Source organism: Candoia aspera, chromosome 9 (assembly GCF_035149785.1).
Source record: "Candoia aspera isolate rCanAsp1 chromosome 9, rCanAsp1.hap2, whole genome shotgun sequence".
In the NCBI taxonomy this organism is placed as follows: domain Eukaryota; kingdom Metazoa; phylum Chordata; class Lepidosauria; order Squamata; family Boidae; genus Candoia; species Candoia aspera.
Window position 1 is genome coordinate 17748226 of NC_086161.1, and position 25875 is coordinate 17774100.

At 40.7% G+C, this 25875-nt stretch overlaps 1 protein-coding gene across 1 annotated transcript in view; it reads right to left on the reverse strand.

The window, feature by feature from the left end:
• DOCK5 (dedicator of cytokinesis 5) overlaps nucleotides 1-25875 on the reverse strand; it is a 117597-nt gene that overhangs the window by 49831 nt on the left and 41891 nt on the right. The window contains exons 7-22 of the mRNA XM_063311107.1: nucleotides 23573-23708; nucleotides 21233-21390; nucleotides 20567-20648; nucleotides 18854-18983; nucleotides 17839-17911; nucleotides 15049-15191; nucleotides 13972-14097; nucleotides 13681-13805; nucleotides 12574-12672; nucleotides 9634-9706; nucleotides 8244-8347; nucleotides 7883-8069; nucleotides 6913-7010; nucleotides 5524-5613; nucleotides 4293-4393; nucleotides 799-933 (exon numbers count right to left, since the gene is read on the reverse strand). Of these exons, the coding sequence (XP_063167177.1) occupies nucleotides 799-933; nucleotides 4293-4393; nucleotides 5524-5613; nucleotides 6913-7010; nucleotides 7883-8069; nucleotides 8244-8347; nucleotides 9634-9706; nucleotides 12574-12672; nucleotides 13681-13805; nucleotides 13972-14097; nucleotides 15049-15191; nucleotides 17839-17911; nucleotides 18854-18983; nucleotides 20567-20648; nucleotides 21233-21390; nucleotides 23573-23708 (1860 nt within the window). The remainder of the gene's footprint in view (nucleotides 1-798; nucleotides 934-4292; nucleotides 4394-5523; nucleotides 5614-6912; nucleotides 7011-7882; nucleotides 8070-8243; nucleotides 8348-9633; nucleotides 9707-12573; nucleotides 12673-13680; nucleotides 13806-13971; nucleotides 14098-15048; nucleotides 15192-17838; nucleotides 17912-18853; nucleotides 18984-20566; nucleotides 20649-21232; nucleotides 21391-23572; nucleotides 23709-25875) is intronic.

Below are 25875 nucleotides of genomic sequence, written 5' to 3' on the forward strand. Positions count from 1 at the left end.
GTTCAACTGCCTCCCCCATAGGGGTGCAATAAGGGAATCGGGGTGAGTGGGTGGGTGTCCGCCTTTGTAGACTCCAGGCTAATCTGGTCCAATTTTGATCTTGATTCTTTTTCTCCTGGCTTCTCTTTCCATACCTGGTTTGATCCTATTCTGGTCATATTTTGGGAAATTAGACTGATACAGAGACAGAATATCAAATCCCTTTACATAATTTCTAACATTATCCTGTGTTGGGACAATTAAAGAGTAAGAATATCAACTTGCGGGTCACAGCTATTTATTTCTGCACTGCTCATTTATTTTAGTTGCCAGACTCTTGAGGCTGAAAGTGATGGCAATTTTAATCCAATACATCCAGGGTCTTTAAAAAAATCCCTAAAGTACCACTTCAATCTCTGCAGCTGTAACAATTCAATGACAATATATTAAACTAACAATTTCCTGCCCTTTCACGATACCCAACATCACCTGCTTCAAGCAGCCATTTGTCATGATATCTAATGATAGGACTGGCCCTCACACCACCCGACTCATGCTGAACCACTCCTGTGTTTTCTGTCTCCCAACTGTTCACTTTAGTCATGCACTGTCAAGCCTACTTTTATACCCAAAATAATAATAATAAAGTCTTAAAATGAATAGTGAAAGCAGGTTTGGCACAAAATTCTGGTCCTTCATAGATCTAGCATGCATTTCTCCATTTGCATAATATAGTCAGAGCATCCAGATTAATAATGGTTGCCTTGTAGCTGAAAGGGAACATCTGAATGGAACCTGTTGGGTTGCTTTCTCACTTACCCTAGGTAAAGAACTCTTGATTGTACTATGAACCTGAAGAGGTACTTCAAAGCTTTCAGAGCAGCAAATAGCAATTCTGTCTTACTAGAATCATCTGCATTTCCAACATAGAAATTCAGAACCTTGGTGAGTTTTCTAATGTGAGAGACAGAGAGAAAGTGTAAATTTGCTGTCAAAACTTGGCTACTTTTCCTCACCTCATTGGTGTTGCACTGGATCCATACTACCTACAAGAATAAGTAGATGGCAGATGATTATTTGCAACCTTCTCACCAGGCAGGCAAGTCACCCTGGTGGAACTCACAACCTAGAACATCAAGAAGTATTTACGTGGCAGAGGGAGAACCAGGCATAACTGGGAGTTTCTTAGAAATTATTCACTGAGTATAAGTCTTCACATAGGCGGGGTGCAAATGTGTTGCAAAGTAATGCTTGCACTTCATGCCAGTTCTTTACTTATTGGATTTATTCTCTTGCCTTTCAATCCAAAGGGGCATTCAAAGTGGGGGATACAAGGATCAGAGGAATTTAAAATCTGAAAATATTATGTATTTGTTAGGTAACAATCTCTCTCCTTGAGTATTTTTCATCACAGGAACAAGCCTGTGAGATAGGTTGAGATACAGTGATTGATCCAAAGACACTCAGTGAAGTTCCATGTGGGAGAATGGACTTGTATTTGGATCTCCCCAGTTACAATCCAACACCACAACCACCACACCACAATTAAAGTTAGATCAGGTCCATAGCCCTTCCATGGAATCAAAAGTGGCATATCTAGAGTGCCTGAAGAGTCCTCCCATCCAACCAGTGTCTCAAACCAGCTCAACTAGCTTCAGCAACACTTCAGCATCACATGTGTGCAAGCATGCACCTTGATTAAACATCTTCATAAGAAGAAGTTATATTAGGTACCAACATAGTCCTTCCTAGCCATGAAACTGACTAGGCTATCATGGACTAGACAATATGGGTCAGCTCAATCTAAACAAAAGGACAGTTAAAAACAGAAAGAGTTTGGTAGTGTCTTTTCCAACTAAACCCTACATCAGTCCAGCCACTCTATGCATCTGATGAAGTGAATTACAGCTCATGAAAGCGTATGTCTTTTACTAAAATTTGTTAGTTAGAAAAGGTGCTCTCAGTCTCCTCCTGAGTTTCCTTTCCTCCTACAATGGTTTTTCTCCTACAGTGTCCAAAAGGACTGTTGTGAGTTTCAGCCTCTGGCTCTGTATGCTAGCAGTGAGAATGAAAAAGAAATCTTTGCCATTGTTGGTGATTTTAAATTCACATCCATTACCGAGTGCTGTCCGCAACACCCGACAAGCTAATGAATCCCTGCCTTGAATCTTGGAAGGTTTGTCTTAAATAATGACAGCAAAGTAGGCAGGTCTCTGATCAGATCATGTTTGGAATAAGTTGCTGGCAGTGTGTGCAGCCAAGTGCGTCCCCTTGGCATTCCAAACTTTCCTCTGGAGGCATTATAGAAATGTCACCAAACAGTGTCACAAAACTGGTAAACAACTAAAGTACATGAAACTTCTAATCAACAGCAGGAGAGAAGTGTCATCTTTCAAGTTGAAGTCAGATGGGAGTAATATATTTTCTGAGACTCGGAAACAAAATTGGCTTCATACGCAAGGAAAAACAACAAAGCATCGACTGGCATCAATAACAGTAGCAACAGATTATTTATTTTCAGAGAACGAAACAAAACCACCCAAACCAAAAATAAACACAGATGAAATACAATCCATTAAAACAGGATAAGGAACTAATTCAATAAAAAGAAAGTAAGTTTAATAGATACATAATGCCAAAACCTTTCAGGCAAAAATAATCAGCCACCACTTCCAATCTTAGATCAGATTTATTACGGTCCCTCAGCCCAGCCCAGCCCAGCCCTGGTCATGCTTGCGTTGAAGAAAGCTACCTTAGAGATTAATCAAAGTCCTTGATTTCAATCTGCAGAATGGAAGATCAAAGCTCCTCACTACTGTAACAGAGACAATTCTCTCTCCAACATATTTTCTCTTCTCCATATGCAAGTGTTTACATTAGCAAGGTTTAATGTTTTATCTACAACAATGACAGAAGGGACATATAGTAACATCCTCATATCAGGCACACTTGTCCTTGTGCAGACAAAGCTTTTGAGAACAACTGGCACATCTTAACTTGCTATCACTTGTACAATACACAGCGTTCTGATTTAATAACCTTTCTCCTAATTGACTGAATAAGTTACTTTTTATAGGAGGACACACATTTTTTTATTAATTAGTAGATCAGTCTACAGAAAACTCCAGTTTGGCTCAATTGTAATTGATGTTGGAAGATGCCAGGTCTGGGTTTGGTCTAAAATTAGAAGCAATGGCTAATCACTTTTGCCTGAAAGTAGCATCTAGAAAAATCCAGAAATAAAACATACAAGTGACAGTGACATCAGAGGTACTGTAAAGGAAATGTCAAACCTTCTCCTTTACTTTCTAGCTACCACATAAAGAACTTGTATGTGGATGTGTGGATGTTTGTTTAAGAGAGACTGTGCAACATTAAACAAAGTAAGGAATCAGCAGTTGCCTTCATGGACTATGCTAAGTCATGGTGTGCTTTAACCATGTTTTTTAAACAAAAAAACATGGCTCATGTCCAATTTTATAGAATACAATTTGAAAGGTTGTTGGTGTCCTTCATTTCAGAACATATTTCTGGTGAACCTTGGTTTACAGTTGACCATTGCTGTGCTAGTCCAGACAGATTATTATTATTTTTTCCTTTCATATAGGTAAAGGTAAAGGTTTCCCTTGACGTAAAGTCCAGTCGAATCCGACTCTAGGGGGCGGTGCTCATCTCCGTTTCTAAGCCTTGGAGCCGGCGTTGTCATAGACACTTCCGGGTCATGTGGCCAGCATGACGACTCGGAACGCCGTTACCTTCCCGCCGAAGCGGTACCTATTGATCTACTCACATTTGCATGTTTTTGAACTGCTAGGTGAGCAGGAGCTGGGATTAACAACGGGAGCTCACCCCGCCGCGCGGTTTCGAACCGCCGACCTTCCGATCGACAGCTCAGCAGTTTAACCCGCAGCGCCACCGCGTCCCTTTCATATATGAGTGACTAAATAAACCAGAATTTTTTTTTTTTTAGTATGTCATCAGGAACAAAGATCCTGGGTTGTTCCAAGCAAGGAACTCAAAAAAATACTTCTTGGCTTACAAATCTTGGCTTGTAGAAGGAGCAACATCATAAGGAGCTATCCAAACCACAAAGCCTGAAGAGAAGTGGTTTGGGAGAGAATAGGCTATCTGAACAAAAATGGTTTGCTCACAGTAAGTAAGATTACTTCCCATTCAGTGTGTCTGCAATTGAAACAGAACCTTCACATGCAAAGATATTGTACCTTATTTATCAAGAGTTTGGAAGAATGGCAAGCACTGAATGATTCTTGGTGGGGTGAAAAAAAATGCCATTCATGAAACACTATACTTACACATAGGCCAAGGTGGCACTGAAGTGTTTATAAATGTAGGTTTCCAGTACAGGATTAAAATGCTGAAACTTGATATCTCCAATCAGGGAAATAATAAATACCTAATTTAAAAAAGGAAAAAAAAATGGAATCCATATATGATTTTAACCCATCGAAACCTGTATGGTACATTTGATCTCAATTTCATTCCTCTCATGGCCAAGAACAAAGGGCTTCATCCTTTCTAAACTGCTTGAAGTGTCTGGATTCAGGATTATCTAGGGATGCCTGTAGTTCTGTATCAGTGCCCTGAGCAATAGTAATACTCAGACATCCAGTGTACAAAGGGAAAGCTGCCTTAACCTGTTGCGTGACTTGTCTAATATGTGTCTTAAGGCATAGTTCTCATGCCTAAGCTTTTGGGGAGTACAAGCAGAGCAATGCTTGTGTGGTTTCAGGTATCAAATGGGAGCACTGCAAAAGTGGTGAACAATCCCTGTTTTTTCAATAATAATCTCTGAGAGCTTCATATATCCACTTTTTTTTATTATACTTCCATGATTGTGCATCCTCATCCTCATCCTCATCATTTATATCCCATCTTTTCTCCAGGGGCTCAAGGCAGCTTACATGAGAATCTTACTTCATTTTATTCTCATAACCCTATGAGATAGGTTGGGCTGAAAGAGAACACATGTCCTACTGAACCAAAGTCACCCAGTTTGTTTTCATGGATGAGGGTGCAACGGATTGCTCTACACTGTAGCTTAAGAAAGTATAAATTCCTAATTTGTCACTGATGTCCTTCAGAAATCCATCCTCAAATTACCGGTAGGTGATAATTCTCCAAATGTCCATAATACTAAAGTCTCTTAAAAGTTCATTTGAGGAGGCAACAAAATTCAGAGATTTTTAAATAGACAGTGTAGTGAAGTGGTTAGGATACTGGATTTGAACAAAGGAGCTCCAGATTCAAGCTCCCACTGATCCTCACTGAGTGACTTCAGCCTAATCACCTTCTCTATCAGCCTAATCTCGGTCACAGGGTTGTTTTAATGGCCTAAAATTAGGGGAAAACCTAATGTAAAGTGGCCTTGAGTAGAAGAAATCAATAAAAATAGAATACTTGTTAAAAGGAACAGGATCAAACTACACTTAATTTGGGGGATGATCTGGATCTACATTGGCCTGCTGCTGGTGACAGTGTTAAAAAAGACATGATGTGGGGCATCAAGGTAGAAGGGAAACTTACCAATGCATCAAATACAAGAAAATCGTAGGATTCATTGTCAGACATCTCCATCATTATACTGAAAAGTGCATCAAGGGTATCTTGTAGAAACTAGGAAAAGGAATAATAAGGGAGTTGAAGATAAAACAGATTTTTTTTTTTATAACACTGCTTTTGAAATCCCCATAACTTGTTACCTTCAGTTCATTTGGGAACCCAAGAGCTGTTCCTAAAATAGTAAAAATCAGAGAACAACACTTTCACTGCTGGAATGCACCATTTGGTGCTGGGGGGGAACAACAATTCAAGCTCACTGCCATGACAAAGGCAATGGGCTAATACAGTCATACCTTGCCCAGCTACAGCTAGTAGCCTCTGCCAAGTATAAAAGTATCCAATGGTTCCCCATTCTGGTCCGTCAAAAGCTGGCTCCAAAAGGGCAGACAATTCCCTTGGCATTTGTTTTTCATTGTACTAGACTAAGATGAAATATTTCTTCATGTAGAAGTAATCAATCTGTGGAAGATGCTCCCACAAGATGTAGTGTTTGGTTGGTACTTTAGATAGCTTCTAGAGGGAATGAGACATACTCCTAGAAAACAGTCTTACTTTGTATCTGGGACTAATGCAGAACACAGTGAAACTATTACTTTCTGAGATTTGGAAACAATAATTCTACTCATGCAATCCAAACCTGCATTTGCGTTCACTTTAAACTAATTTTGTCTGTCTGTCTGTCTGTCTATCAAATTTATTCCCCACCCATCTCACTCACAGAGTGACTCTGGGCAGTAATAAAGACTGATGCTGTCTATTGTCCTCTTTTGGGGGAGATGGGCAGTGGCTAAATTTGATCAATCAATCAGTCATCAGCCCTTTTAAAAGAGGGATGGGAAATATACAGCCCCGGGGCCATGTAGTACCTGTATCCTCTTTTCATGCCCTCTCCTGGTCATAAACAAAGCCAGGAGCAGACTGGTCTACCTTCTTACAAGAGATTGGCATCCTCCCCATTTACACTGAAAATGTAGGGGGAAGAAAACCAGAATGTAATGGCTTTGAATTGCCTATACATAGGTTCCACATTTGGAAACAAAATTACCTTCTGGAATTCTTGCATTATCTCTTCAACCTTTTTCCTAATCAATTTTATTAATTTGAGCTCAGAGAGAACGGTTCCTTGGCTGTTTTTTTCCAGTTCTGATTGTTACTAGGGAAATATCACATCAGTGCTAAAAAAGTGGCATTTTGAGGGATGAAAATAGGCTTGGACATGAAAAATCCTACATTCCTCATCCAAACCAAGACAGTACCTATTTCATCCTGTCCTCCCAAAGTATGTTAAATGGGGCCCTGGCCTTCAAAGACTTACCCATCCCAAAGGTCTGCCCCCATGTCGCCCCCTTGTACCTTAACAATTTCTCCACCTTCCACGTCCATCAGCTTCTTCAGATTGTGTCCTATGTTCTGAGAGTTTGAACGCCAATTCAACAATCCTAGCAGGTCAACTGGCAAGGGCAAATCAGCAAAATAAACAATGATATCTGAGTTCCTGCAATGGTCTTATTTAATAAGAAGTACCCATAAGACACTAATTTTCTGGTATTCTGGTTTTGGTATTGAACAGCATTTTTGGAAAAGATAATGGTTTGAGATGTGCAGTTTAGTGTTGGAAACTAGAATTCATTTTTCTGAAAATCACAACTTTGAGTTATTTTAGAATAAGGAGGTTTCTAGGCTTCGAGGACCGAGAAGTCAGGCAGGAGGGTAACCAGGGAAAATTAAGTCAAGTCTTAGAAGACAGAGAGTGACACGGACTTTCTATACTCAGATGGATAGGCATGGCTCAGTATCCTACAAACTGCATAGGATTTCTTCCTTTCTCTGAATAAAAAAGAAAAAGTGCCCACGGAGAGTCTCCTTGGAATATCCTGTACTTTATAACATGCTGGAAAATCAAGACTTTTGGAAACACAGCCCAGGCTGGGACTGCTGCGTATAGCTCCCAACCTGTGAATTGCCCACCCTTGGAAGGAAGATGGTGACTTAAGATATGTACAATTTCTGCAAAAAATGGGGATGCATTTTTTCTCCTTCTCTGTCCATAATTTAAACAGGGATTATTCAATGATCCTAAATGATCAGATATTCCAGACTAGCAAAAAGTAGATATTTGCATAGCACAACATTAAAAACGAAGTTAGCTGCCATAAGGTGTAGCGATGGTCACCAGCTCTGAAAGGTATAAGCAGAATCAAAGATCATACAGCCAGCAGTGGCTACTCCCAACCTTGTCTATCAGTGGTTTCATGGGACAAATTCAGGATGTCCCATTGCAACTTGCCTACCACTTTTCCAATTTGCCCACAACTTAACCTACCATTTTGTGTCAGTTTCGTTGAACAGATGAGCGTGGCAATCTGAAAGCTGTCCTTGGTGCTATCCTTATTCAGAGTAAAATTGGTCATGTGTTGCTTGAATGCAACTCCATCTCTGTCTTCCACCTCCATCTTGGTGCTGGGAAGCGTCAAATAAAACTTCGCATCTTCCATTTTTTTGTTCTCACCCTGTCAGCAGGAAACAAAGGAAAAAATCAGAAACACCAAGAACAGTTTTAAGCATTAACCATAAACAGTCCAGCATCAAATGTTTCTTCTAAGGCAGAAGAGTGTAGGAAAGAAGTTTGAATGGATCAAACAGTCAAGGCCTTCTAAAGTAAATAAATAAAAATAAAACTGTACCTTGTAGACTATTAAATTATGCCTGCCATCCTGCAGAGTGGTACCATCTACATTCATCAGCTTCAGAAAGGCCACCCCAAAAGCCCGTTCAGATTTATCTCTTGCTGCAGAAAAACAAACATCAATGGAAATCTCCTGCTACTGCTTTTTCCACTGAATTACGCACCCAGCAATTTTATGGGAGACATTTTATCTGGCACAAATGGCATTAGGGCAGTGATGAGGCTTATATTACTGGTAACAAGGGAAGCTGCAACACCATACTGCGGTCTGCTGCCCTTTAGGGTAATTTCTGAAATGCTTTTGCACTGCTCCTTTGCAAAACTCATTGTATGCATTTTTATATACAGGCAGTCCTCACTTAACAACCATTTGTTTAGTGATGATTGGGACTTATGACGGTGCTGAAAAAACCGTCTTACAACTGGTCCTCACACTTACGGCTGTTGCAGCGTCCACATGGACATGTGATCACGATTTGGATGCTTGGCAACCAGTTCACATTTATGACCATCGCAGAATCCCATAGTCATGTGATCATTATTTTTGATCTTCCCGGCTGGCTTCCGGCAAGCAAAATCAGTGTGGAACTGGATGATTTGCTTAACCACCATGTGGTTTGCTTAATGCCTGCGGTGATTTGCTTAACGACCACCATAAAAAAGGTTGTAAAATCAGGTCAGGTTCACTTAATGACCATTTTGCTTAGCAACTGAAATTCCAGTCCCAATTGTGGTCATTAAGCGAGGACTGCCTGTATTGATTTAGATCCCTTCTTTTGTACAGGAGCTCAGAGCGGCAGCTACAGCTACTGAACATCCTCACCTCACCAGATTGCTTTTTCTGATGTAACTTTTACTTCTGCAAACCTCTAAATACTTCTCTCTTGTGTGGATGGTACTATTTTGGCTGCACAGAAGAGAGCCACTAGCAATTGGAATATCAAAAACAGAAGGGTTGATGCTGTAAGGCTGCATATTCAAAGAGAGTTCTGATAAAAATAGGGTGTGCATCTTTGGAGCTCTTAGCCGATCTGAGTGATTTCAAAGAGAGCAGCCAAATGCAATTTCACCATAAGTGTTTGGAAGAACTACAATTTTCTTTTCTTAACCATAATTGAGATGCAACATGATTTGATTTGCTTTTTTTAGGCTGTGCTGACATCATCTCGGGATTTAGAAAAGTTGTGTACACATATAGGGAGCCAAATTGGGTTGATGGTTGTTTTTGTGAAATGAAGAGCTTCTTTGCAAATGAATGATTCAGAAAACTACAGTTTGGGGTGGGAAGGTAATAATACATGGCCCGCATTCCACGCTTCCCTCTGCCTTCTCCAAAAACTCTTCTGTGCTTCTAAATCAAAAAGATATTGTCTGTCTCTCATGCTTACATTCCTGTGATGAACGGTGGCGGAAAGTAAATCTTAAATGATAGCGGCCAACCTCTTTTATTTCTATGGAGACCTGTGTGTGATAAGAAAATAAGTAATAATTGTGTAGAAGTGATGGGCACTGCATATAAGAACATGGGGTCTATAGAATTCATGTGACTGCATACATGAACCAATCTCACTTTTAAAGTTTTTCCCTCCCACGTTGGTTTGGTTGCATTTCCGCATCATTTTAAAAATCTGTATGAATTTTTATTTTAATTTTTTATTTGTAAAATGTATAAGGCCACACAGCTCACACACAGTGACTCCAGGCAGCTTACAGAATTATGTAATATGTAATTATTAGTTTTGCACACATTTTCCTTTAACATATATGACTGTGTACATGATGTACACAGTCATATGTGTATATATGTCTATCAGTTTTCCTTAATATACATTACTTGTAGAACAAACATAATTGTTATGCATTTTCCCCTGAAGCATGAACATTTTTCTATCCAAAGTCATTGCTTTGCAGGAATGAAGGGTAAATGTTCATATACCGATTGGAAAAATCAGATTTGTTAGATCCTTATTTAAAAAAAAAAATCCTCCTCCCGACCCTCCAACGTTCAGCTATGGAATTTACAGTAACACCACCATTAAAATACTTTGCTAATTCTACTTGGAAACTTTAAAACTGACTACAGCACACTTTAAATTGCCTGTTAAAACCTCCAACAAGATTTGTGGGACATTGTTCACTGGATATTAGTGATTTACAGCTCTCTGAAACACTCTGCTTAAATGCATGATGTGATTTCCAACTTTTTAAGAAAGGAGTAAGATAGCCAAGTTGACTTGACCACAGCCATTTCATTAGTCATAGTCTTTCTAACAGCAGAAATTCAGGACATAATTTTTCTTCCATTACAAAATTTATTGGATATAAACAGACAGACTGACTTGGGGAGAATTAATTTTATTACAGTAGAAAAAGAAACTGAAGTCTCTCTTTTTCATGTTAGCAACATATATAAACCATATTTTGAAACATCTCATACATATCCTGAGTGGGTACAAATTCACTACAGGATGATTTATTTTAGTTCTCTTGGCAAAGTACTTTACTGTACGTAAGTTTGAATCTGGCTTTCAGGTTTCTGGACAACATATGCCTAGCACAGATGAATGCTTGAGCCCTATTCTTACCACTGTAAAATGCATTTAAAAGAAGTTTTAAAAAGAAATATATTGTGGTAGGATATTCATTTGGCATTCAGCAAAAAAGAATGCAAGTTCTTAGCTGCTAATGAAAACCTCTTCTTCCTAGAGATAATCAAGGAGAGGAAAAATAGAATTCCCACGTGAATACATTTTTTAACAACACTTTCTCTAGAGGCCTATTTCAATTTTCCTCCAAAATGTAGCATCATAACATTAAAGAGTTCAAGGTGGACAAGGAAGAGAGAGACCGAGACAGAGATTAGCCATTGGGGAGCTTCATGATGAAATGGAGACTTCATCCTAGATTAAAAATGGTGCCATATTGTTTGGAAGGGTTTCTGAAATATGCTGATAACTTACCATTTTGTACAAAAGAAAAAGGAATCTCATTTCACCTAGAAGTTAAACCACATTGCCTACTTTTTTCCAACCAACCTATTTGAAGAAGAGTTCTCGAAACTCAAGAGTCTGCAGCCATCCTGTAAAATTCTGGTTGATTGGATACATGTTTCTAAACCTTGATAACTTTAAGATGTGTGGACTTCAGCTCCCAGAATTACCCAGACAGCATGCTGGCTGAGGAATTCTGGGAGTTGAAGTCCATACATCCTAAACCTGTCAAGGTTGAAACACTGGTCTAATAAATGTATTGCCTATATGTATTTTGGAATTTTTAAATAACCAATCTGCTTAAAATTGCTTCTTATGGGAGTATGTCTCATTTTTCCTGGGTCTAACTGGAAGCACCTATCTGAAGATGCATAATGTTTTCATTTCAAGATGCACAGACTTCATTTGATAGCAATTAGGGATCTCAGACTGGAGGTGTTTGGTAGCCATTTCTAAAGAAAACTGTCCCTTCTTCACAAAAGAGACAGGTCTCCTCCCCTTTACATCACATGAGCATGGGGGGGGGGGGAGGTGGGACAGAACTTCCCTAGAGTAATTTGCCTATATATAGGTTTCTCAATGGAAAGTAGAGGTACTTTCTGGAATACTTGTGTTGTTAGTTTAATTTTGTTCTTAATAAAGCTTTGTTCTTGAGTATAGCTGCTTTCACTCCAAGCAACTACCAGTAACTTGATAGGTATTTTTACATGAGCAATTCTGGCATACTGAAAATAAAATATGCAAATGTTCTAATTATGACTTTTCTCTAGGCTGCACAAGTGAGACTCCATATTTTCTAAGATACTCCATTCCATTCCTTTTTCAAGGATAATCCATTTCATTTTTCCTTCTCTAATAATCAACTAGCATTCCAATGGCTATTAACATATTAACCAGGAGTCTGTGAATTCTAGTCCCGCCTTAGGTATAAAAGCCAGCTGGGTGACCCTGGGCCAGTCATTCCCTCTCAGCCCAACTTACCTCACAGGGTTGTCATTGTGGGGAAAATAGGAGGAGGAAGGAGTATTAGGTATGTTCGCTGCTTCGGGTTATTTATAAAAATAATAAAGGCGGGATAAAATGTAAATAAATAAATAAATACACATGCTTGCAAATGGTTTTTCTCTCTCCTATATTTTTTGAAAAAGATTTTGTTGCACTTTTCCAAATATTTGAGCTCCCCCAAGCCCTTCTTACATCTAGATGTTGTTTGCTTGGCTGCACAAGAAGCCATGTTAGGATAAGTGAGTTTGCTAAGAGTATATGGGATACATATCTCAGTTCCGTAATATGAGGATGTATCCTAACCAAGCCAATATTCCCATTAGACAATCTCACCTTTACAGTTTCATACCAGCAAGGCTGCTTGACTTGGTAGTAGACAACTGATTTGTATTCTGAAATACCTTCGTAACCAGCACCTGGATGGATAGCTTTCTTTGGAGCACATCAGAAACAAAAAGAAACCAAAGAACAAATGACAGAAAACAAGACTTTATCAGTGATGGGAGGGAAAATCTTTCAGTTATAAAACAACTTTCCAAATTAGTTCCAAAGAGGAGCAAAATATTCTACACATTTTAAGAGTCCTTTCAAACTAATGTATGTTATACAGAAATGACAGCATATTAGCTTTTACCTGTTGAACTGGTGCTTATTAAATTTGTGTGTGTGTGTGTCAGAAGCACCTACCTAGGCACTTCTGTGTTGAAAGGATTTGCCAGTGACGTCACCATTGCCCGGGGGATGCCTGAGGGGACTCCTTTCATGTCCCTGTTATTTTCCCACCAAAGTGGTACCTATTCATCTACTTGCATTTGCATGCTTTCAAACTGCTAGGTTAGCAGGAGCTGGGACAAGTTGACGGGAGCTCACTCCGTCACGCGGCTTGCGCTCTTGGGTTTTGAACTGCCAAGCTGCCAACCTTAATAGTCCTCTGAGGGCAGAAATGAGCAGAAACTGGCAAAGAACTGAAGTCCACACACCTGGAGAATGTCCAGGATGGGGAAAACAGAGTTAAAGCATGCATTCTGTGAGTGAAAGTATTTTATTAGATGGTCCATCTGTTGGTCAAAGCTTCCATTTCTAATAGCTCCTGCACAGTATTTATTTGTTTGTCTGCTTGTCAAATGTATGTGGCCACCCATCTCACACAAAGTGACTCTGGGCAGCGCACAATAAAACCAACCATTCAAACATCCTACAAAACACAAATAAACATAAATAAAAACAAATCACCAGAGGGAAGGCATCAGAATATTATACATGACGCAGCCAGTGCACGGGCTCCCTGTTGCCAGGGGATCCCTAGGCCTGTTGGAAAAAACATGTTTTGAGGGTTTTCCAGAAGGTCACAAAATTTTCTCAACTTTGCGGGGAGATACAGAACATCTATGCATTTATTTGGTTTGTCACCCACTTACTATTCTGGAAACCCCTTCCTACCTCTAAAATGTTTCCATCTTCATCGTGGACAGACATGGTAACCTCAACATTCTTAGGAGTCTTCTTCTTCCCTTTGTCAAACTCTCCATGCATCAGAGTGACGTAGATATCATTCCGAACTTCACCTGCCATGAAAACAGAGAATGATAAAAAAAAAAAAGTGGAAATTAGAACACAGCCTTACTCTTTTCTCTGGAGACTGCCCACCATGTGGAAGACATCTGCACTCATTTATTTCTAGAAAATAGATGTAATTTCATTCTTCTCCTCCCTTGATGCAGAATTACTCACCAGGCAATATAATCTCTGGGAATCCCATTTTGCGGGCCACAGCTGTCGATCTGTCAATGAGATGAGAGAAATCCTTCTGAACCTGAGCTAAATCACCAGGCAGCAGTTTCAGAGAAACCCAGAGGCCTAAAAGGGGGTGGAAAGCAAAAATGAACAGCAGCATTAGTGCTATTGGAAAACATGGCACCCTGTGTAGATTTGATAAGGAAAGAGAATTATTATCTCCATCGCAAATGGCAGGTTAAAATAGAAATATACAGAAATGCCTTCTCTTCTTTTGTTTACCAGAGATTTTTTTTCCCCCACTTCCACTTTGGGGGGAGTAATCAGGATTGATGCTGCTTTTATAAAGACTGGTGTTGTGTTGAAGTCTTTCCCTGCTCAAGGCATGCAACATATTTTCAAATGTATTAGGAGGAGTCAGGCAATTTTCACATGGCACGATTTGTCCTTTTCTTCTCCATCAACAAATTCAGTCCTGGACTTTGGAAATGGTTCCAGTGGGGTCTATATTTGATGATTGGTCTTATGATTTTCAAAGTACAAAGGTGGAAGTGCATGTTCAAGTAGCCCAAACTGCATAATCCATGCACAGGAGAGAGCCCATAGGAGAAACACAGAATTGATAGATGTTGAACTTTAGAGGGTGGTGGAATACCTAACAAGGCAGGCTCCCCCCATGTTTTGTTTTGACTCCTGGAAATTTAGTGGGACAACTCTCTCCCTCTTGCTCAAATCAAACAGGATTGATTTAGGGGTCTCTTGTCCCATTTTCTTCCTTTGAGAGCATCCTTTCTTTCTCTCTACATTTCCAAACCATCTTACAATTGCCCACCAATTTTATTCTAGTTTGTTACCTACATCTAATCAGCTAAATTTGTGTAGCTCTCCCTATTCAGCAGGAAAACTGAATCAAATGGATGAGAGATTTTTCTGACCAGTCTTGCAGGAAGGAGCCCATGCAGTGTCCTTGACCAATGAACCATCCAAAGCCAAGAATGAGTTTCCGCATCAATGGAATGTCTCTCCCCCACTCCCTTCTTCCCAGTGGTTCCAGAAGCCATCTTTCCAGTGTACCTTGACCTTTATGATTTACTTCCTTGGCAGCAATGACTTTGTTGAAGACAGACGTGAGGGGCTCATTCTCTCCAATCACATGAGATGTTATTAGAGGTGCCATGATTAACTGCCGTTGCCTGATATATGTTTCCATGGCAATCCTGAAGAGGAAAGAAAAAAGGAAGAGGAGAAGAAGGAGAAAGAGAAGAGGTAAATTTCCAGATTCCAGATCCTTATTTGAATAAGAATAAAAAAAATAAGAAGATACTTCTTGCAGGAGGGAGACCTAAAAGACCAGGTTAGGGGCAGATTTTGTTTTTAATCGTATGGCATAGCAGTTCGGTGTTCATGCTGCTTTTTCTTGCTGGGAAATCCTTGTGAGGTCCAGCAGCCAGATGCGTAGACTATTCAGCCATGACAAGTCACGTTGTCCGGGGTGCACCACAAGGAGGCTAGTCTCCATTGCAGCGAGTTGGGCTGAGAGGGAGGGACTGGCCCAAGGCCACCCAGCCGGCTTTCATGCCTGAGGCGGGACTAAGAACTCTCATACCATGCCTGATTGGCCCTTGGGCTGAGAGAGAGGGACTGGCCCAAGGTCACCCAGCCGGCTTTCATGCCTCAGGCAGGACTAGAACTCACAGACTCCTGATTTCTAGCCCAGCACCTTAACCGCTAGACCAAACTGGCTCTCACAGGGGCAGATCATCATGGGGAAAATCTATCTATGTGGTCATTAAGAGTAAAAAACAACTTGATGGCACATAATCAAATCTTGCAGGGACTGGATGAAGGGGGATAGGAGCAGCTAGTAGAACTCCGCTGATTTCAAACTTATTGGCAAAAGTTTCTAGTCCCCTTTGTTCATTCATACGAATGGCTGAGGGTGAAAACCTTATGGGGGGTCAGAGCTATAACTATTTGCTGTGCCACCTCCTGTTTCCTGTACATCTATCCCCTGCATTATATTATCAGACCTGTCCTGTAGGTCTGAACATGAGTTGTATGCATGCTTGTCTGAATGTGAATACAGCTCTTTCCATGACTGGGAATTCTGATCAAGTGTAATTCCAATCAATTAAGGAAGAAATTCTATATACAGGTAACCCTCGACTTATGACCATTTGTTTAGCGACTGTTTGAAGTTACAACAGCACTAGAAAAAGTGACTTATGACCTGTCCTCACACTTACAACTGTCACAGTGTCCCAGCGGTCACGTGATCAAAATTCAGGGGCTTGGCAACCTGCATGTATTTATGGTGGTTGCAGCATCCTGGGGTCACATGATCAGCATTTGTGACCTTCCCAGCTGGCTTCCGACCAACAAAAACTATGGGGAAACCACATGATTCACTTAATGACTGTGTGATTTGCATAACCACCACAAAAAAATGTAAAATCAGGTGTGGTCACCTGATGCCTTGCTTAATGACTGCACTGCTTAACAATGAATTTTCCAGTCCCTATTGTGGTCGTAAGTCAAGGTCTATCTGCATGCCTGTGGCGGAAGCTCAGTGAGCTCACTTCTGAATAAGTGCCTATAGGACAACATTAACCAGGACTACCACCTGATGGAAGAATAATAGTGCTGCTTTCATCGACCCTTTTTCCACCCTTTTTCAAATTGGAGGGAGATAGATAGGGAAATAAAGTTTCCCTTCAAAGCCACACTTTTTCATATATCCCAAATTCCCCCCATAAAAGACAACCACAGAGCTTGCACCACTCCCTGCTTTTTAAAAAATACTTCAGTCCAATCTGCAATTTCAGCGCTACACAGGCCCCCTCTAAACAATCAGGTAGAGAAGTAAGTGAGCAAAAATTGTCAAGGTCTAAATATTCAGTTCTTGGATGGTTTTGCTCCAAATATTCTAAATATGCCAGGAGCGGTCTACCTTTGTTATGGGCTTTTTGGAGGATGGAAGATTTCGATTTTGGCCTTCTAAGACCAAGTATAATGTTTTGCACACCTCTTCTTGGGTGACACCCCCAACTCTTCAGAAGTTGCTGAAGTGAAATTTTTATTATGACGGGGGAGGAAAACATTAGCGCTGTATAAATATTTCAGGTTTTAAGGCAAAAGGTATTTCACAGCACATGCAGGCCTTCACATAGCACCTGTCCCAATGCCTTAAAAAGTTGCCACATCATCTCAGGAAAAGCTGTTATTTCATTTAAGGAATTGCAGATTGGTGTTATATTTGTGTGTGTACTTCAAAACAGTTCATAATCTTTGGATGTGAAGTGCTCCACAACCCTAGCAAATATTAAACACATAGGAAGTCATCATATTAACTGCTTTAATTTAATTTAACTTACAGGTTTTGTCTTAGCTTATCCCACTTCTTTGTCCTGGACCGGTCCACTTTCTGGAAAGCACTATATACATGACCATGAGCCCCTCAGAGATGCTGTACAAGTAGTCCTCGCTTAATGACCACAATTGGGACAGGTATTTTGGTTGCTAAGTGAAGCACTCATTAAGTGAATATGACCCAATTTCATGACCTTTTTTGCAATGGTTAAGCAAATCACACAGTTCCTGATTGATTTTGCTTGCCAGAAGCCGGCCGGGAAAGTTGAAAATGGTGATCACGTGACCATGGGACGCTGTGACGGTCATAAATGTGAACTGGTTCCCAAGCGCCCAAATTGTGACCACATGCCTGCAGGGACACTGCAATGGCCGTAAGTTTGAGGACCAGTCGTAAGGCAGTTTTCATCACCATTATAAGTCTAAACTGTCACTAAACAAATGGTGGTTAAGCAAGGACTACCTGTACTCTTTTTTGGAACATTAACTACTTACTGCTGAAATGGAACAAAATGCTGCTTTTCTTCATCGTCCACCTTCCCGTGAATGATATCTGTAATGTCCATCACTAGGGAGAAAACAGGCTTTTACTGATTACAGCCATAGCAACAAACTTCTTAATAGTTCTGGAACTTTTTGTATTTCAAACCATTAAAAACTCATGCCTTCCAGATGTACTGGAACATAAATTCCCAGAAATCCCATTCGACGGATTCCCAGAAATCCCATTCGAAAGGCCAGGAATTCTGAAGCCCTAACACATGTGCAGGACAGCAAAAGTTAGTTTAAACCAGGACTTAAACCAAACTCAGGAAACATTGCTTGGTTTACCATTTATCAACCATGCAATCAGATATAACTAGCTGGTTTAGGAGACTGTACAGTGCTTTGGAAATAATTCAGACAAAGCGTGGAGCATGCAGCTGTTTAAAGCACTGGAGCCTTTCTCCAGGATTGCATGATTGGCAGATGCGCAATATCAGAGAATAGCACAGCTATGTTCACATCCCCATGTGCTCTGAATCTCAAGCATGACTTGCCCTAACCACTTTTTTTTTTCCTGGCCATGTCCTCATGACTTCTTAATCTCATCCACAGCTCATGAGAGAGACAGCTTTAACTTGTCCTTATCCAGGGTCAAAGTAGTCTTTGTCCCCAATTCCAACTTCATCCAAAAGCCACCTCAAGATGCCCAAAATATGCCCTTGTCATCCATCCCTTGGAGGAAAATCAGATGATGGCAGTGATGGGGAACAGGTGAAATAGAAGCAAGACAGAGACAGCCAGTTTCACACCAGTATAGTTTCCTGGTGGATCAAGGATGATGAAGAGCACTTCAGCTTTGCAGTAGAGAAAGGCCCATAATGTTGCTTTTATCTTCCTGTTGCACTGGAACTCAGCACGCAAATGGCCAGATGAGGAACCCATCTGAACCCAGGACTTCAATTGCTATTTTCTAATACAAATTTCTTAAAAATAAGACCTTGGCAAGAACAACAAACGTTTGTACCTGCTACTCCAAACGGTCTCCGGAGGCCACAAGTATGCTTCTTGCCCTCTTTCAGCTCCATGTGACCAACTCGCACTATTTGACACACTAGGCTGACACGAGGCCGGATCAAGTCAGAACTGCTAAGATCCTAGGGGGAAGCAACAGAAACCATCACTGAAGTAAAAGGCACTTGGAGCATATTGGAATGGCCTGTGAACACTATATCCAAAACCTACGAAGATATGTAGCTTCTTTCTTTCTTTCTTCTCTCCCCGCCCCTTTCTCTCTTTTTCTTCTTGTGCCTTTGAGTCAGCTTTGACTCCTGGTGACTGCCTGGACAAGTCCCTGCAGTTTTCTTGGCAAGATTTTCAGAAGTGGTTTGCCCTTGCCTTCTTCTTCCTAGGGCTAAGAGAGAGGGATTGACCCCAGGTCACTCAGCTGGCTTTGTGCCTAAAGTGGGACTAGAACTCATGGTCTCCCAGTTTCTAGCCTGCTGCCTTAACCACTACACCAAACTGGCTCTTATGCCAATTTCTGTTAGGAGCATTCAAATTACCAAAATTCATGTACTGAGTATTTTTGTGCCAAGGGAGAATGAATCTGCAGAACCAGCTTCCATTTTATGCATGCAATCTTTATTTGCTGGATTAGGTAAATTCACTCATCTTGCTTGCTGCAGAGGAAATGCATCTACCTCTTGGACTTTGTGCCAAAGTGAAATTGTAAACATAAATGGGTATCATCCCAAAACTGCAAAGCAATATCCTAGCTCCATGGATGGAAAGAAGTTTGGGTAAGTTGGGAGCAGTGGTCTTTGTTGTTAAGTTGCCCAAAACAGAGTAGCCAAGTTGGTAATCTATTTTTTTTCCTCTAGGAAAGGCTGACAGGGCATTACTGGGCAGATCTAAAAACACTCAGTACCTACAACTGTTGGCATGGTTAATAAAACTTACTCTAGAATGCAGAACCTTGCCTGATGATTATGTTACTATACATATTAGCCTTTAAATTTAGTGATTAAATTTTCCAATAAATAAATTTTACCTTACCTCAGGCATTATCTGCTATGACCGAGAGCAGATCTTCAAGGTTTTAGGCAGATTTGCTCTCCAAAAACTGAAATACTAGGGGACAAAACAGACCCCAAAGCCAAGCACATATGCCAGGGGTCCCCAACTCTTCAGCTCATCAACCCCTTCATGAATTTTCAGATTGTTCAGCAACCCTCAAACATTTATTATATGAAAATAATTTAATAAATACTACTTTAAGTAATAGTACTACAAATAATAATAACAGCAGCAAAAGCAACAATGGATAGTCCCATTGACTCTTGAGGGTTGATACTGACCATGTTGGAGAACACTGACGTACACTGTAGTGAACACCCTAAAAGCAGAGATCAAAGGCTGGGTGGCTGACTGGTTAAAAAAAACCTCTTACCCAAGGTGTGACTGAAATCTCAGCAACTCAGCAAGGTATAGGTAAGGTGTCAAAGTGACCTTTTTGAAAAGCTAGTTGGCTTTGTTGTAGAGATAGATCCAAGACATCATTCCAAACCATTGTGCTTGCTAGACATAATCTATTTTAAAACTGTTGACCCTTCCTGTTCACAGCATGGCTCATTGCCCAATGACCCTATCACAACAAAGGTATCAAAGAAACACAGTTATAAGAATGAACGTAACTGCCAGTAGGTAGAAGCCAGAAGACAAAGAGAAGAGAATTTACCGTAAAGACAGCTTGAAGGTTGTTAAGCTTTTCAATTTCCTTTGGCATTCCATTACTTCCCCAACGAACCAGGTAGTTTTCACTAAAAAAATTAATAATAATAATAAAAATAATAGGCAATGGTTATGCTGTTCAGGACATGCAAATCACTTTGCCCAGCATTAAAACAATGCAAAAGCAATTTTATGTTCAAGTTTTATGTCCAAGGGAAACAGATCTTCAGGTGCTTTGGCATTTACAGAAATAAAACAAGGAAGTCCTTCTGGTTCTAGATTGCAACATACTGTGAGCCAGTGTCCAGAAGAAATAAAAAGAAAACAAGGGCATGAAGAATTCCCCTAAATGAAGATTTTTTTTTTTGCTTAGTAAAAATATCAGCATAGGGGAAATTGATGGAAGAGATCTAAAACCCTCATTTGCTGTTTGCAACAAAATGCATTTTCCCATTTTATCCAAGTGCAATGGATAAGCCATAGGTTCCAGGGTTCTGAAGGAAAAAAGACAGTGGTTTGCCTCAAACTAAAAATCAGCTTTTCATCTTCATAACAGGCCTTCATGAGATACTATTAAGTGTTAAAATTAAGCCTGAAAAATCTCAGTGATTACAACGAACGTACTGCTGGTGGTAAGCAATGTTTTAGAAAAAGTATTCTACTAGCAACATACCTAATAAACTTGGATTGGTCAGGATCATAAAGGCTCATAAGCAGCTCTGCATCCTCACCAATATTGCAGACAAAATTCTTGAAATTGATGTAGAGGCTATAGGTGTGGGTGGTATTAAAGATAGACTGTGCCCGTAGGTCTACATTCTGTTGAAGAGACTTGTTGGGAATAAGAGATTAAAGGAAAGGTTAATATTTATTTATTATTCAAATTTTGTTACCGCCCATCTCCCCCAAAAGGGGGACTCTGGGCGGTTTACAATAAAATCAATAAAATCAAGACTATAATAATAACAATTAACATCTACAAAAACAATTGCAAATATAAAATCCAATAAATAAGTATAAAATCCAAGAGGTTAAAAATTCTGATCAGGTGGGAGAGGCTCTAAGGTGCGAGCCAACCCCATGGATGGTTGCCCACTGGCCTGCCCCATGCAAGATGGCAGAACCAGGGTTTCAGCGCCCTCCTAAAGGTTGGAAGGGAAGGCGCCTGCCTCAATTCTGAGGGCAAGATGTTTCAAAGGGCGGGGGCAACTGCAGAGAAAGCCCGTTTCCTGGACCCCGCCAGATGGAATTCTCTTATCAATGGGGTCCGCAACATGCCCTCCCTGCCTGACCGGGTGGGGCGGATCAATGTTATGGGGATGAGACAGTCCCTCAGGTAACCTGGCCCCATGCCATGTAGGGCTTTAAAGGTCATAACCAACACCTTGAATTGGACCTGGAAGCAAACTAGCACCCAGTGCAGCTCACACAGTAAAGGTGTTATATGTGCTGATCTAGGGGCACCAAAAATAACCCGTGCGGCTGCATTCTGGACCAGCTGAAGCTTCCGGATACTCTTCAAGGGTAGCCCCATGTAGAGCGCATTGCAGTAGTCAATATGAGAGATGACGAGGGCATGAGTGACTGTTCGGAGGGCCTCTCACTCCAGGAAGGGGCGTAACTGGTGCACAATCTGAAGGTGAGCAAAGGCCCTCCTGGCCATGACTGCCACCTGCTTTGCGAGCAGAAGTCCAGGAGAACCCCCAGATTATGCACTGGTTCTGTCTGGGGCAGTGCCACCCCATCCAGAACTAAAGATGACAATTTCCCAGAAACCGAGGAGCCATCAACCCACAGCCACTCCGTCTTACCAGGGTTCAGCTGAAGCCTGTGGTTCCCCATCCAGGCCCCCATAGCCCCCCTTCCTAAAACGTAGGAAGAACTGAATTATCCTGGAAATTAAACTGTCTTATTTTCCCAGTCAATATCTAAGTAGGTCTGTTTTAGCTGGAATAGTTCCCCCTAAACTGAAAGTATAGTATGCTCGGACACCATGGCAGTATGTATGCAGATTTAGGGCTGTAATTAAATGAATTTTTTGATCAACTAAAAGAAGTATCCAATTATCTGAATACACACTCATACATACAGTAGTCAATGCATGTAATTATAAAAGCTGGAGCTAGTAAGTATCATCTTTTCTCAGTTCTAAGATGATGCCAGATGCCACAATATATCACTCATAATGTACACACACGTCTTCCCCCTTTCAGAATATTGTCTACCTACCTGGAAATTTAAATCAAGAGGTTAATCAAACAAAACAATGAAGTTTTTTTTTTCTCATCATATGGCAGTCTTATTAGACTTTCTTCCATGGTTATTAGCCGTGCTTAAACAGCATGGTTATTTTATTAACAAGCATTAAACATGAGCATGCTTGCAACATGCTCATGAAGCAAATGTCAGAAATTTCCTTTTGCTGTTTGATGAATTAAATCTGCTGGGCTTCAAAACCAGTCTAAGGAACATGTAAAAGGCTGAACTAACTCAGGCAATCAGTGTTCAACAGGACTCAGGAAGATGGTTATACAACAGGGGAAATCTGAGCAAGTTAATCCTTTCTTTACCATTGGTGAATGCATGTTTACCATGAGGTTCCCCATTACACAAGAACCTCAGCCTTTAAACTCTTCACATAAAGCAATGGATCTCTTTCTCTGTTTCTTCCCCTAAGGAACTCCTTCAAAGGACTGCCTCTAGTGAGATGTTCAGATAGGCTCAGAAAATGATTTCAGTTTTATTCCCCTTAAGAAGAAAGTACTTGCATAATTTTCAGGTTAATCCTAGCCAAGCAGAGGGCAACTCACCATCTCTAAAAAAGCACAGCAATTATTGATTGTACTGATCTTGAAATGTTGGGAAGGAAGTACAAGTTCTATCTGTTGATTCATAGCCTCACTATACATTTATATCATTTTATGCCCACATGAATCCCTTTGAGCTCCATTATTGCATAAAGTTATTTATGGCCAGTGTCCTGATAAGGAAACGAATATGCTAAAAGCCATACCTTTTCTTCCTGGATCCTGTCATCGATTCTTTTGGATGCTGTCTCGTGTGCTTTAAAGAGTGAAATCATGCTAGTAGCATCTGGATCCAGTATGTTCCCATTATCATCTCGCACCACCAGGTCCAGTCCCAAAATCCTTGCAATAATCCAGGAAAACAAGGAAAGTAGTCAACAGCAAGGAAAGGGGCCTAAAAGCCCATACCTAGGACAGATAACATCTCCCCTCTGCAATTTAAAGATAGTCTTTCAATTAAACTACATTAAATTTAAATAAGAACCTGAATCCTAGAGCAGATCATATCTATTCCCTGCAAGTGTTTTTAAAAATCTACTTCTAGCTGCATATCACTGCAAGCTAACTAAAAATTTCATATAATGGAAAGCAACACTGCACAAATTCAAGGAAAATGTAAATGAATTTTGCATAGCTAAGGGAAGTGTACATATACTTTTTAAAAAAAAATTGTTTAATCGTGTCCAATTCTCAGAGTTTGCCTGGACTAGTCCCTGCAGTTTTCTTGACAAGGTTTTTCGGAAGTGGTTTGCCATTGCCTCCTTCCTAGGGCTGAAAGAAAGTGGCTGGCTCAAGGTCACCCAGCTGGCTTTGTGCCCATGTCACAACTAGAACTCACGGTCTCCCGGTTTCTAGCCTGATGCCTTAACTGCTACACCAAACTGGCTCTCAATACTTGGTTAGTCTGCAACAAAACCTGGAACAGGAATCAGGGAAGATGCCAACTCCAGAGATCCCCCTTTAAGGGTCAGTCGTATCCATGAGTTTTCGAATCCTTCCCCTATGCAGCTCAGTAATCTTTTAAGAGGGCTTCAAACAAGAACTGAAATGTTCTGCAAATGCTGCTCACGGGGCAACATTCTGGCTACAAATAAGGGGTTTGTTTTTTTTAATTATTTATCTAAACAATTTATATAACTGTCCGTCTCACTTGCAGTGACTCTAGGCAGTGACCATAAGGTTAAAGCCATACCAAAACACAATATAAACTAAACATCCAGAACTACCTGGTTGGCATGTGCATGGGCACTAAAATGTGCACTATCTGGATGGTGGGCAAAGCTTATTTGGATAGTGCTCATGCTCACTTCAAAGCATCCTGGTCTTCTTGTGATCCAAACGTTGGACCTCCCTAGACACAACCTGTGAGAGGGCTAGATCTGTCAAGGTGAGAAGCAAACAGCCTAAGACCAGAATGATCCATTGCTATAACAAGGCCCATATTGGCCACTGCTCCTCCCATCCAAAAGCATCAAGTTCTTACCCCATTGCACCATTCAAGTAGAGGAAGAGGTGCCAAATGTGTAGTTCGCTTCTATTTTAAATAGGACTTACACTTGATACTTCGTAGTTGCTGGATTTATTCTTGAAAAGCCTTCCTAGTTCTTACAATAAACCTACTTACCAAAAGAGCTACTTATAATGGAATCCCTGCCTGGAGGGCTTCTGGTCTGGTATCAGCCAAAAGAAGCCTGACAATCTTGCAGATCTGTTGGCAACAACATGGAAGTAGTTTGCCATTGCCTTTTTCTGGGAAGTTCTGCAACTTCCCAGGCCAATCTGGAGGTTTGAAATTTCTTGGTAATCTCCCATCTGAGTATAATCATGCCTGATTCTGCTTAGCTTCTAAGTCCAGGCAGATGTGCCACCATTGCTTTAAAAAACAGTAAAACAAGTAGGGTGGTGCTAAATGCTCCCACAATCTTTATCTTCTCCCCCATAATTTCTGTCCATAATACTAGTCTCTCCAGGAAACTCACTCCAGTACTGGAGTTCATCAAAGAGACAAAGCAATATATATACAGACAGTCCTTGCTTAACCACCACAGCTGGGACCAGAATTTTGGTTGCTAAGCGATGCAGTCACTAAGCAACTCTAATTTTACGACAATTTTGCGGCGGTCATTAAGTGAATCATATGTCTGTTAAGTGAAGCACATGGTTAAGTGAACCACACAGTTCCCCATTGTTTTTGCTTGCTGGAAGCTGGCTGGGAAGGTTGAAAATAGTGGTCATGTGACCGCAGGATGTTGTGATGGTCGTAAATGCGAACTGCTTGCCAAGTGCCCGAATCACAATCACATGACTGCAGGGGACACTGCAATGGTCATAAGCATGAGGATCTGTTGCAGGTTGTTTTTTTCAGTGCTGTCGTAAGTCTGAACCTTCACTAAATGAATGGTCTTTAAGCAAGGACTACCTGTATATGAATGAAGGGGGCAGGTGTGCAGACTAGGGGAATTGAGCTGTGGCTGCAAATTCAGCTCTTCTTATTCTAGCTACGAATTGT